Raw genomic sequence first — 13,521 nt, forward strand, 5'->3', positions numbered from 1 at the left:
TGAGTGTACCTCGTGTGTATTGGTGTGTATGAGTGTACCTCGTGTGTATTGGTGTGTATGGGTGTACCTCGGTGTACATTGGTGTGTATTGGTGTACATTGGTGTGCATTAGTGTGTATTAGTGTGTATTAGTGTGTATTGGTGTGTATGAGTGTGTATTGGTGTACATTGGTGTGTATTGGTGTGTATGGGTGTGTATTGGTGTACATTGGTGTGTATTGGTGTGTATGAGTGTACCTCGGTGTGCATTGGTGTGTATGGGTGTGTATTGGTGTACATTGGTGTGTATTGGTGTACATTGGTGTGTATTGGTGTGTATTGGTGTGTATTGGTGTGTATGAGTGTACCTCGTGTGTATTGGTGTGTATGAGTGTACCTCGGTGTGCATTGGTGTGTATGGGTGTGTATTGGTGTACATTGGTGTGTATTGGTGTACATTGGTGTGTATTGGTGTGTATTGGTGTGTATGAGTGTACCTCGTGTGTATTGGTGTGTATGAGTGTACCTTCCATAATGTTCCCTGTACCTGTGGTGGTGGTCTTCAGACCCGGGTCCTGGACTCTGCTGAGTCTCTGTGCCATCGCCCCTCAGGGACATGATAGCAGCACTGCTGCTGAACGCTGCCACAACATCAGACCTACTCATCCCGTCATGTTAGGGGGCCCAGTGTGTCAGGAGTGGTGTGGACCTGCCCTGCCCCATCTGGAGAAGGCTGTGGGTAAACTGGGGGGCTTCCAGTTTGCATCTGTGCAGTAGAGTAATAATAGCTGGATTATTTTCACTGCAGTGTTTGATTAAATATTATTACACTATTTTCAAGCTGTGGACGGATGATCTCCAGTAAAATAACATCGCCTGCAGTTTTTCTCAAAGCATCGTTCTTCATAAGAACTAATGAAGCTTAGCTGGTGTTGGAACACGCAAGACTCCTCCCTCTTTAAGCGAGATGCTGATACAGACCTTTCACCACAGATAGTTTGACTTGTCTTAACAGGAGAAGCAGAGGTGAAACAAATCTCCTTCACCATGGTTCAGATCCACGAAGTGTCCCAGTAAATCCTGACATCACTACACTGCAGGGAAGGAGCTCGTTTTAACTCCAGGGAGTCGCTGCTCGATGTCTGTAACTGTGACACAGTTCAGTTTTTATGCCTTCAAGTATAATTTAAAGGTCTTTAAAGCTCCATGTTTTAACTTCTCCAGTGTTTTATCTGAAGTGTTGATCTCCATCAGAGGATACATCTGTGGTTTTAAGAACCAAAAACCATCTCAGTGTAGTTTTACATCTCCTCTCTCAACAGGTCAGTCAGCCAATCAGAAGAGAGGATCTGAGCCTCTCTTCTGATTGGCTGACTGTTTTCTGAGTGATCAAATAAAAATATTGCAGATTTCAGGTAAACACTCAGAGAAACAAAGTCCTGTAAGGTTGGATGGTGGGTCCAGGTGGGCGGGGCTTGGGGCATGGCTGAGGGCGGTGACTGCTTTGTTGTGACATCACAAAGTTCCAGAAGTCCTGACGGCTGGTTTTAAGGCTCAGTGTCTGAATACAGGCTGTGTGCATTTCTCTGTGGACTGAGGCTTTGATACTTTCACAGTATTAATATAGAACCTAGACCTGCTTTAGAATCACAAACACATGGACATCTACCTTTAGACTGTGTGGAGCTTTAACTGGATTTTTTTGAACATTGTTTGTCATAGATTTGCTTTGTAAACTGAATGTTCTGTGTTCTCATGTCGACCATTATAAAATTTACTGTATATTCCAAACAAGACCGAGAATTAATTTGGACATAAACAGTCAGACCCTGTTATTTTAAAGTGTGTTTGTGTAAAGCAGTAACAGAATTACAAGGACTGCAGCATGTTAGCTTTTCAGCTAACATCTTCTTATATACAAACATGGGCACATGTCTCATATTGTGCAGCGGTTTGTTAAACATGCTACCAACAAACATCCACCGGGAGAAAATGTCCTCTTTTTGTCAGGCTAATGCTGACTAGTAAAAACACACCTACAAATGTCAGCATCTGAAGTATTTGGCCCCATTTCTGCAGAACAAGATACAGAGGAAGCAGGTTTGTGATTTACAGCTACAGTGTGATTTCACAGAGCTGCTGCAGACAGAGACCTGGGTTTATGAAAAAGTCTGAGACATCAGAGCCCAGATACTGTTGTGCAGCAGGAGGCAGGGACAGAGGGCCAGGTATGCTGCATAATTACAAAGCACTAAGCAATAAACTACAGGTTTGCTGTTTGTGTGTCATGGACTCACTCAGAGAGAGAGAGAGAGAGAAGCTCCTGTGTACTGGGTCATTCTGAGATTTTGATGATATTCTGATTAGTTGTGCAGCTCTCGTTTCCAGAGTTGTAAAGTACAGTCTGAGTGTTATAAATAACCACAGTCTGATAAACCTCTAGATGCTTCTAAACTACTTCCTGTCTGGTTGTTATGAAGGTGAGTGTTACCTGGTGTTACCTGATCTTTAGTATCTGCTCATACAGAGTCTGAGTCTGCTGCAGCAAACTGAAATATTCTGCACAGCAGGGGGAGTAGAAATGAGTGCAGAGCATGCTGGGTAGGAGGATTTAGGAATTGGGAATTGGGGGGGGGGGGGGTCACTGTGTGTTTTTCAGGGGGGTCTGAATGTGGATGACAGCAAAATGGGGTTGGCCACCTGTCTGCAAAGAGGAGGAGCCTGTCTGGTCTCCTGGACTGAACTAGACTGGACTGGACTGTTGTCCTGTGTCTCATCTGGTTCTGAACTCAAACACAGTTGTTCCCATGATCCTTTGTGACTCAGAGCGAGTGTTTACCTCCGGTGGTCACACTCAGCCCTCCTGCATGGAGGAGGAGCTGGACTTAGATCTGAGAGTAGGTTCTGAGGAGGTTTACACCAGGTTCAGACTCCACTGATCCTCTCATCCAGTCTGTGCTGGTCCCTGTCATCAGTCTAATTACTGTAATTCCCTCCAGTTGCAGAACAAAGGGACTGATCACAGGATTAGGTCTGTAGACGCCAGGCCCCCACCACTCACTACCTGCTCCCCAGGCATCAAATCCCCACGAGGATGACAGCAGACTGCAGAGTAGAAAGCTCCTGAACACAGAAGAGTAAAGTTGCAGCTTTGTGTCGCTGCACGTTGGAAAGACCTGAGACTGAAACTAATTGTGTGTTGTGAAGCATGTTGTTGTTGTTGACAGTGTAACTGTGCGTCAGGCCTGTTGCTGGTGTCCCAGGTGACCACTGGGTGGCAGCACAGCTGTTTCTTTACATCTGTTACTGTCTTTCACATGTTCAGAGTTTCCAAAAACTGCACCGTGCTCTGGGCGGAGCCCAAGTGGTGCTCAGGTGTTGTTATGGTGTTGGCAGGGCTGCTCTTACTCGTCACTCACTGAGTAGCTCTCCCCCCATGACAAGGCCAGGTGAGGGGGCGGGGGGGGGGTGTTTCTGTATGAAAGTGTGGACAGAGGGAGTTCAGTCATGGTGCAGCAGTGAACATGTGTTTGATTTTCTTATAACACACACGTTACATGTGATGTGTATGTTGAAGCTTACTGGAGGTCAAGTTCACTCAAATGTACAACAGAAGCTTAGAAACATAAAAATGTTCAGATTACCCATAATCCTTAGCAGCAGAAGCTTTTGAATGCAGCCTGTTACCAGGCTTGTGCAGGATGTAGCTGTTGTTTTCCTTTGATCTGAGGTTATGAATGTCAAATCTTCAGGTTCACAGTTTATTATACAGACATTTTATTTTGAAATGACATGTAGTTCTAATTTTATTTTGTGTTGTCTCCACCAGGTGGCTCTGCTCGGCCTGGACCTCTTATCTGCCTTAGTGACCAGGTTACAGGAGAGATTCAGGGCCCAGGTGGGAACAGGTAAGAGTCTTTGAATCTCATCATTATTGTCTTAATGGAGCCTCGGGTTTCTGAGTAAGAAGCCATTTATTCCAGTTCTCACTGTAACGACTGTTTCCTGTTGTCTGTTGTGGTTCCACTGATTTTCTAGTTAAATCTCAGCTGAACTAAAATTTCTTTCTTCATATCTTTGAGGTCAGATATTAGATCCTCAGCCTGGTCAACATTTTAGAAGCAGATGTGACGTATTTGATGTTGTGAAGGTTACAGGAAGTCAGTTTCAATCATTAACACAACAGGAGTTTAGATTACCCATAATCCTTTGCAACCTAAGATTTTGAATACAGCCCTCAACCTGGGCTCATGCAGGGTGGAAGCTACTCCTGTTCCTCTGATTTGTGATTATGAATTAGGGCCCAGGCCCAAGATGGCCGCCGCCTCCTTCTTCTTCTCTAGAGTTGAAAGGCTGAGCCGTCAGGTTCTGTTGTCCTGGATACGATCGTTCACACCGCTGTCTGTCGTCTCCTCCTCTGTGTTTAATTTAAATCAGAATTGATGACTCAGGCTGAATCTCCGTCCTCCACATCTTTTGTTTTGGCTCAAAGGACAAATCCAGACTTTTGCCTTTCAAAGTCTGAACACTGGATATTTATCTCTGAAATAATGTTCAGCTGTGTCATGTTGTGCTGTAGTTTATCAGGAGTACATATATTTTTACAGCAGATAATTATTAACACACCCACACAGTGAGGAGCTGACTGAGCAGTAAGAAACCAGATCCATGAACATGAGCTGAGACAGTAACACAGCTGCAGCAGAGGTGAAGAGCCGCAGCAGCAGTAACGGCCTGTCCTCGGAGAGTACGCCACACCACGTTACATCAGAGCACAGCAGCGAGAAGACTGAGCTGAGCTGATCATCTGTCCACAGTCCGATCAGGGTCCAGTCTGTCCTCACAGATAAAACCAGACACATAGCATGGTGAAGAAATAAAGAATGAACTCTGCTTAATGAGGAGTGTGTTGACTTTTGTTTCAGTCGGTTCTTTACAGGAACTTTCATCACAGTTCAATGAGTCAAACATTTAGTTTTTCTAACCCGTTGATTTCACTGCTCCAGGTTAAAAACAAATAAACTGTATTAAATGGAGAAAGTTCATCATTACTGAACATTTTAGTGAGATAACATCAGTCGGTTTCTCTCTGGACCTTGTTCTTCTTCTGTGGTTGAGGGTAGTCGTGTGTTTCCTCCTCAGTTCTTCCCAGCCTCATCGATCGTCTGGGAGATGCCAAAGACCAAGTGAGAGACCAAGACCAAACACTGCTGCTGAAGATCATGGAACAAGCTGCCACCCCACAGGTATATACACACACACACACACACACACACACACACACACACACACACACACACCAACAGGCTGCTTCTTCTCTTCTTCATGAGGTAAATCTGAGCTGTTGTCATGAATTTGATTTAATTTAATCATTTACATTTAACAGAACTCAGAACCTGTGTTCGCTGAAAGCTTATCATAAAACATCCACAGGAGAGTTCAGGAGTTCATGATTCATAACAACAACAATAAATGATGTCGATGTAAATGTCAGCTGATGAGAAACAGGTAGTTGCAGTGCAGGTAGTGTCAAGGTCATTTAGACACAGTCATCAGGACAAAGTTTAGACTGTGACGTGAAGCTTTGATCACACGTCTTTAAATAACATGGATCTGTTTATTTTAAAAGAAATGAAAACTGTTGTTATCAGACTTTTAAACATCAGTATCAACAGCACAGTCAGTGCAGCAGAGGCTGTAATGTTGGTGTGTCGCTGCAGTATGTCTGGGACCGGATGCTGGGAGGCTTCAAACATAAGAACAACAGGACCAGAGAGGGGGTGTGCCTCTGCCTCATCGCCACACTGAACACGTGAGCCTCATGTCTGCTTCCTTTACTGTTGTGTCGCTCCTGCAGGTACAGACTCACCTGTCTGTGGCGTTTTTATTCTTGTCAAATGTAAAGAGTTCCCTACACGAGTCACCTCCTCTCTCTATGGTGAAGACAAAAATATTATTATTATTATTGTTGTTATTGTTATTATGCTGGAACTTAAATGTCCAGTCAGGTCAGTTCAGTCTGTCACAGGTTGACTCATGTCAAGGTTGAAACACATCTGAAGAATATTTGAAGTAAACAGGAAGTACCTGGACATAACTTTGAGTGCCACAATAAAAGATCTGAAAACGTTTATGAAAGAGAGATTTAAAAAAATTGTTTTATAAAATTTGCTACATTTCTAAAAACGTGTTTTATCCTTGTCATTATAGTTATTTAGTGTAGACTGATGAATAAAAACAATAATTTGATCCATTTGAAATTAAACAAAGTGTGCAAGAAGTGCAGGGGTCAGAGGTCATTGTTAACCTCTTCCAGTCTGAGTTCTTTTAACTCTTGTCTTCCAGATACGGAGCTCAAGGCCTGACCCTCAGTAAAATAGTTCCTCACATATGTAACCTCCTGGGGGACCCCACGAGTCAGGTAATCTGTACCCACTGAGCTGAGTTTCACTTTGAGCTTAAAACTGTTTTTTTTCATTGGTCTGGAGCTAAAATTATTTTTAGATTAACAGATGACACAATGATGTGAGATTTGATCATTAGTTTTTAGTTTTGCTGTTGCAACGTCTCATCACTGAGCTGAACATCAGTGTCTCTGTACCTGAGGAGCATCAGGCCTCAGCTCAGAGTCTCCCCCTGATGGAGGAGCTCAGTCCTGCAGCCTGACCACAGCATCACAGGGGGTCCAGCTCCAAACCTAATGAAACATTTGTAAAGGAAAAAAGAGAGAAAACATTCGTTTAACCTGTGATTTAATGTGTTATTGTGTTGATCAGGTACGTGACGGAGCCATGAGCTGCCTGGTGGAGATCTACAGACACGTTGGAGAGAGGGTGAGGATGGATCTGAGCAAAAAAGGCCTGCCACAGTCACGGTACGACAACAGGAAGCTGTCAGCTCTCAGTTCTCACTGTTTCATACTCAACACAAACACACATCAGTGTAGAGGAGGCGGCAGGCCTCAACAGTCCACACACAGTTTCCCCCTGGTGGCTGTGTGAAGTATTACAACTGAGGAGCAGGAATCTGTCCTGCCCCCCCCCCCCCCCCCCCGATGGAAAGATGAGTCAGCTGCTCCATCTTCTCTCTTCTTCAGTTGTCTTTGTTTTTACTCCTCTTTCTTCTTCTTCTTCTTTTTAATTCCTGCTTTGTGTCTGTCTTTTACAGGTTGAATGTAATCTTCAGCAAATTCGATGAAGTCCAAAGATCTGGGAACATGATCTCATCCTCCGGCTCAGGTGAGTCCACCTGTGTCTGTATGTGAGGTCAGAGGCCTCTTTGACCTCTGACCTTTCTTCAGATGATGATGAGTCGTCTTCATCTTCGTCAGACTGTCACTGTCTTGTCGTCAGCCGTTTCTCTCCTGGAGCATTGATCATCTGTCTGTCAGCTCCTGCTGGACTGTTTTTTTTGTGTTGAGTGAGGAAGAGGAAGAGGGAGGACAGACTCCAGGTTCCAGGTCAGACAGGACGTAGAGTGGATGAGTTTTGTCCACAGGAGGCGTCGCTCTAAAGGTTATAAATCTAAAATAATCTAAACGGAGACACAGTGGTAAAATGTTTGTTGACGTGTTGGTGTCAATGCTCCATCATCTAACACCACAACACGACTCAGGTGGAGAGATGCTGCTACAGTAGTTTCAGCCCAGGTTAACCCCGCTCCCCCCTCCTGACAGTCAGAGGAGGAATCTGGTCCTGGTGGGTACTGATCCAGTCTGGTTCAGTCTGAAACCTGCTGAGCTGCTCTCAGGCTCCGATGAACATCAGACATGTTCAGGATTGAAGATGGGGATGATTATGACCATGATTACATCAGTCCAACAACAGCCGGCTGCGTTGCCAAGCAACAGTAAACACTGTGTTGACCCATCAGAACCTTCAGCCTCTGGTTTTCTTAACGTCTCAGCAGGTGGTTGCACCACAGTCTCCACTGTTTGTTTCTGATTGGCTGCCTCCTCTGGCAGCACGGTCTTAATAAAGTCCTGTAGTGTGAACATGTTTGAGACCAGAGAGAAGATCATCTGAAGTTTCTCCTCATGTCTGTGATGTAACCTGGTCTTAAACTCCTGTCACACCTCCAGCAGCTGCTGACCTGACGTCTCTGTCATTTTCTTTAAATCCTGCTGCGTCAGAGCTGAGGAGACGGCCTGGTGTTCATGTGGACGAGTCACACCTCCAGTCCTCAGCTGAGTGTGACTGCTCCAAAACAAACGCAGTGAACAGAGAGAAATACCAGCGAAGGAGGAGAGATGATGCACAATGATTAGGTGTTGAAAGTTGCACAAAATGGCCAAATGTATGTGGACATCTGTAACCACATACCCACACGTTGAACTTCTTCTGCATGAGATCTGAGTCATGAAGGCTGTGACACATAATTCTGTCTTGTCTCATGTTCATAGTTGTAGTGTACATGCAGATCTTCTCATGGGGGGTTGGGGGGTGGGGGGCAGAGCTCTGCTGTGCTGATGTCACACAGCCGAGGAAGAAGAGGGGAGGGAGGGAGGGGGAGTAAGCTGAGAGACTGTAGAGGGAAAGAGAGAAGAGAGGGAGGGAAAGCAGCCATTTCGGTTTCAGCACCAAGAGGTAAACAGTGGGCGAGAGCTATAGAGACTGTGGAGAGAGAGAGAGAGAGAGAGAGAGAGAGTGAGAGAGCGAGCTTCGTGCGCTGTGGCTTCAGCAGCACTGCACCATGACAGCTGGAGAAGGTAAGACTGGAAGTAGATCTGGTTTGATCCATCTCCCTGTGAGTGGACGGTTCTTTCGTTAGAGAGAAAACAGTTTGAACTCTCTTATATAATCAGTTAGTCTGTGACCTGTGCTGTGACTCGTTAAATAACAGAAGCTGAGACCTGAGGTCAGAGGAGACACCAGGTCGTTTTTACAGCAGTGATGTGTGAACACTTCCCGCCTCCTGTTTATCTCAGCCGGGTCTGATCTTCAGTCTGTTCTCATCACAACATCTCGGTCCAGTGTCGGGCCACGATGATGATGAGCTGACAGAGTCACTGCAACAACGACAACATGTCAACTGTCCGGAATTTGTTATGTAATCAGGTTAGTTTTGACCCTCGTGTCAGAGCTCAGGTCACAGTATTTAACATGAACCTCAGTGACTGTGAGAGAAACTCTGAGTGAGTAGATGAGCATTATCTGTATTTAAAGTACTTTTTTAAAATGGTCTTATTATTCTTTTTGAATTACTCTCAGTGACACACAGCCGTGGTGTTTGTGGAGAATCACGTGTCTAACATATTGTACCTGTCTGTTTTCTGGACTCTGTGGTGTCTCTGAGTCTGAACTTCTTTCTGCTGAATCAGCTGTTATCAGATCTGATCTTCATTAAGTTAATTGATGAGACGTTGGAAGTACAGAAGGGAAATAAATAGATCAATGAATAATCACTGATCAGGTGCATCATGACCCACATGTTATAATCTTTGTGATTGAAGGTGAAGAAAATGCTCCACCTCTGATTTTCTGTACACAACAGCCCTGGTTATACAATCTGACACAGACAAATGAGTTCATGTGTCATGGTCACATCCTCCATTTTAGTTTGATCTAACAGCTGCTCTGATCACTGACTTCTTCTTCTGTGGTAGTCTCAGTCTGGGTCTGGACCCATTGACAGCAGATCAGTGCATAAAGCAAACTGGGGAAACAGAGGAATGATCCATAACCACAGAGCGGAGCCGAGTTTGAGACCAGAAAACACTGTGAATACGTTGTTGTAACTGTGGTACAACAGCAGTTCAACACACTCACAGAGTCTGTGATTGGCTGAGTCCCTGACTGTGTGTGTGTGTGTGTGTGTGTGTGTGTATGTACTTGTACTTGTACTTGCTACATAGTAAGGACCAAAATAAGTATTTTACTAACAGAGTGAGGACATTTTGGGAAAGTGAGGACATTTTGGCCGGTCCTCACTTTTTGAGACACCTTCAAATCACATGTTGAGGGTTAAGACTTGGTTTTAGAGTTATGGTTAGAATTAGGTTTAGGTTAAGGTCAGGGTCAGGGTTAGGGTTAGGCTCTCAGTTGTGATGGTTAAGGTTAGGGTAAGGGGCGAGGGAATGCATTATGTCAATGAGTGTCCTCACAAAGATAGAAGTACAAGTGTGTGTGTGTGTGTGTGTGTGTGTGTGTGTGTGTGTGTGTGTGTGTGTGTGTGTGTGTGAGAGCTCTGCTAAACACTGAAGGCTGCAGGTCTGTGTTTCCCTGAGTTCAGCAGGTCTGAGCTCAGCTCCACCTCCTACACTTTATTTACTGCAGGTTCATGAGAATGTGTTTTTAATTCACACGACGTCATCACAGTGAGACCCATCACCTCCATCACATCATCAGATCCATCACATTCATCACATCAATCACATTCATCACATCCATCACATCATCAGATCCATCAGATCCATCAGATCCATCAGATCCATCAGATCCATCAGATCCTGGTCCCTGGGATTTTAAGGCTGTCCAGGCCTGCTGGTCTCATGAGTTCTGAGGAGCCACTGTGTGCATTAGTGTGTGTCTGCTTGTGTTTGCAGCATAATTGTTGCTCCATGTAGGAAATGGTTAAGACCCGTGAGTGAGCAGGAGGAAGGGGGAAGAAGGAATGATTATTCTAAGGAGGCGCTTTGATCATCAAACACACACACACACACAGTGAATGCGCGGCTTTGTAAAGAGCTTAACGTGTTCTCCTATGTGTGTATGGATTTTGTGTGTGTGTGTGTGTGGAGGAGGCTGCAGCTTAAAACCACTGAAGAAAGATCTCTTTCCTTTATTTGTGTTGTTTGTGATGCCTTCAGGGTTTCTTTTTAAGAGAATATTTTGGGAGCAGATATTTTGCAGTGACTGCTCCCTCGGTATTTATCATCATTCTGTTTGTTCACAGATGTGAACAGATCAGGATGAGCACTGATTTGCTGCCTCTTTGTTTTTGTGCCACACTCCTGAATCCTGGTTGTTGTCACCTACATGTTTTAATTAGGTAACAGACTCTAGGACCAGATGTGACTTTATGTCGACTGGATATGACAGACTGTCTGGACTGTCGCTAGCTTGGCTTTGGTTTGTTTTTGTGGCTAGGCTAACTGGTCACTTTTTACCTTGTTTTTGATTTATATGAAATAAAAACGTGAAACACTGAAAAGACGGTTTTGAAGGAGGTCACTTGTAGTGATGAACCAACAGAAACAGCTCACCTGCTTCTCTCTCACTGATCTCATAATGTCATTAAAGGCCACAGCAGCAGACAAACATCTGTAAAAGCCTCCATCCTCCACCCACTCACAGCAAACAGCAGACAGACTCAGTCAGAGAGCAGCTGGTGGAGACCAACACAGAGCTAAAAGAGCGGGAACACTGACTCTAGATGAAGCTAATGTTGCTGTGGAACCGCTCCGTGTGTGAATCAGATTTAACTCCACATGCAGGTTTCCATGGTTACCACTTAGAAGATCATGTGATTATTTTCTTTTTTTATTGTCATGGACATAATATCTCTGTAACACCTTCAGGGAACTAAGTAAAAACATTTACAACTCTAGGGCGAACTGGTTAGATGGTGGTGGTCAGGGGTCAAAGGTTAAGGGTCAGTGTGACCTCACAAAACACTTTTTAGCCAAGACTCAAAACATCACAGCAATTATGACAAAATTTCACACAAATGTCTAATATGTTGTATGACTCTGGATAAACAGGATGAGATATAAGACTAGTGGAGGAAGGAGATGACCACGAGTCCGTCCCTTAATACTTTCCCACCTCCCTGCCTCAAGCACATAGGTTCCTACTGATGATATAAGACTTTGAAAAGCAGTTCACAGATATGTAGTTTAATCATCAGTTCTTTCCTCAGACAGCTGGTAGTTTTTATCACTCATTACTCAGACAGAAGGAGATGGTGGAATTGCTTTCACCTGTGGGTTAACACAGGTTCTCAGGTTGTGTGTGTGTGTGTGTGTGTGTGTGTGTGTGTGTGTGTGTGTGTGTGTGTGTGTGTGTGTGTGTGTGTGTGTGTGTGTGTGAGAGATGGAGTCAGAACAGTGTGCAGACTGATGAAGGCGTGGTCTCAGTGTGGCCCTGTGGTGTGTTTCCAACAGTGGAGCTCAGAGGCTCAGGTGTTCTCTGAACACACAGGTGGTGTTAGTTGGACTTCATCAGGTCTCCTCCTGTATCACCCTCGGTGTGTTAGCTGGAGACAGATGTGTTCATCAATATATTCACTGTTAATCAGCTCAGTCACTTGTTACTGTGCATGCAATGTGTCACTGAGGACCGGGGGGGTCAACAGACAGAGAGGATAGACTGTGGCAGCCTCTGAATGATGTGGTTGTCGTCCTCATTCACTGCAGCGTCTGTGCATGTGACTCTGGGGTTAAAGGGAGTCTTTGATGGGCCCCTGGCCCCCCTGCCAGACCCCAGACCGGGCTCCTCTACACCAACTACACTGACTCTCTGTTGGTACAAAGACAGACTCAGTGTTTTCCACAGTTAATGTTCCCACATCCAGAGAAAATGAGTGGAGCCCAGTGACACTGCCTCAGTGGAGGGGGACATGTTGATGCTCAGTGTCTGTGGTTCAGTCGTCGCTGAGAACTGCTGCCTCCTCCTACAGTCAACATGTGTCATGTGACGGAGGCAGGTGCTGGTGTTGTGTTCCTCCATCACATGTTCTCTGGTATAAGAGGATGATAAACACAGGCATGTTATCAGCTGGGACAGGGCTCAGAGTCCTGAGTGTCAGTGACGGCAGCTCAGGTCTCAGTTCACCTGGACTGAATACTCCACCTCCGTCCCATCAGGGTGGTGCAGCTGTCAGCTCTGCCCCCTCACTGTAACAAGGTTCTGGGTCTGGACCGGCCTGGGTTTCCTCCACGTTCTCCTCTTCCACCTCAGTACAGGTGACTCTAAATTACCTGTGGGTGAGAGTCTGTGTTGACACACCTGTAGCACCTGCCAGAGGCCGACAGTTCAAACAGGTGGTGACCAGGATGTGTGGATGTATAGTGTAGTGTAGAGGATCCATCAGTGTCCAGGACACACAGGTGTCTTCAAACAGGTACATTCATCCTTCCTCTGTGACGTCACGTGGAAGGAGCTGAGAGAAACAGACTGAGATCACATTTGTCATGAAGCCAAAGACCAGAGGACACAGTCAGAAACAGGTGTCCGGTCAGGTGAGGTCTGAGGTGCTCAGCTCGATATCTGACAGGTGGGGGCAGGAGACTCACAGGGTTTATTTGGTGAGAGACCAGACAAAGTTTTTAGAGGCTGGTTAAGATTTGAGTTTATTAATCTACAACTTGAAGCCAGAAGGTTAATTTTCTGCTGTGACATAACTGTGATCATCTGTCTCTTGTGTAACCCCACAGGGAGCCAGATAAACCTTCAGCCTTCAGCTTCCCCTGAGCACCGAGGGGGGGTCTGAAGAGAAAGATGGAGAGATCAGGGCAAAGGGAGGGAAGAGGTTAAAAGGACAACGCAGTGAATGGGAGACTGTATGAGAGCCCCCCTCTGTCTCACCCCTCCCTGTCAGGGA

At 45.3% G+C, this 13,521-nt stretch overlaps 1 protein-coding gene and 1 non-coding gene across 2 annotated transcripts in view; one reads left to right on the forward strand and one right to left on the reverse strand.

The window, feature by feature from the left end:
* clasp1a (cytoplasmic linker associated protein 1a) overlaps positions 1-13,521 on the forward strand; it is a 68,788-nt gene that overhangs the window by 18,889 nt on the left and 36,378 nt on the right. Inside the window, exons 3-8 of the mRNA XM_071472471.1 lie at positions 3,809-3,887; positions 5,122-5,225; positions 5,700-5,791; positions 6,325-6,400; positions 6,756-6,853; positions 7,147-7,217. Of these exons, the coding sequence (XP_071328572.1) occupies positions 3,809-3,887; positions 5,122-5,225; positions 5,700-5,791; positions 6,325-6,400; positions 6,756-6,853; positions 7,147-7,217 (520 nt within the window). The remainder of the gene's footprint in view (positions 1-3,808; positions 3,888-5,121; positions 5,226-5,699; positions 5,792-6,324; positions 6,401-6,755; positions 6,854-7,146; positions 7,218-13,521) is intronic.
* On the reverse strand, positions 3,306-3,429 carry LOC139615017 (U4atac minor spliceosomal RNA). Its single transcript, XR_011687198.1, has one exon. It is a non-coding gene; the product is annotated as a U4atac minor spliceosomal RNA (small nuclear RNA).

The sequence above is a fragment of the Trachinotus anak genome, unplaced genomic scaffold, assembly GCF_046630095.1.
Source record: "Trachinotus anak isolate AG129_WGS33_773 ecotype Australia unplaced genomic scaffold, CSIRO_AGI_Tana_v1 ptg000039l, whole genome shotgun sequence".
Lineage (NCBI taxonomy): Eukaryota > Metazoa > Chordata > Actinopteri > Carangiformes > Carangidae > Trachinotus > Trachinotus anak.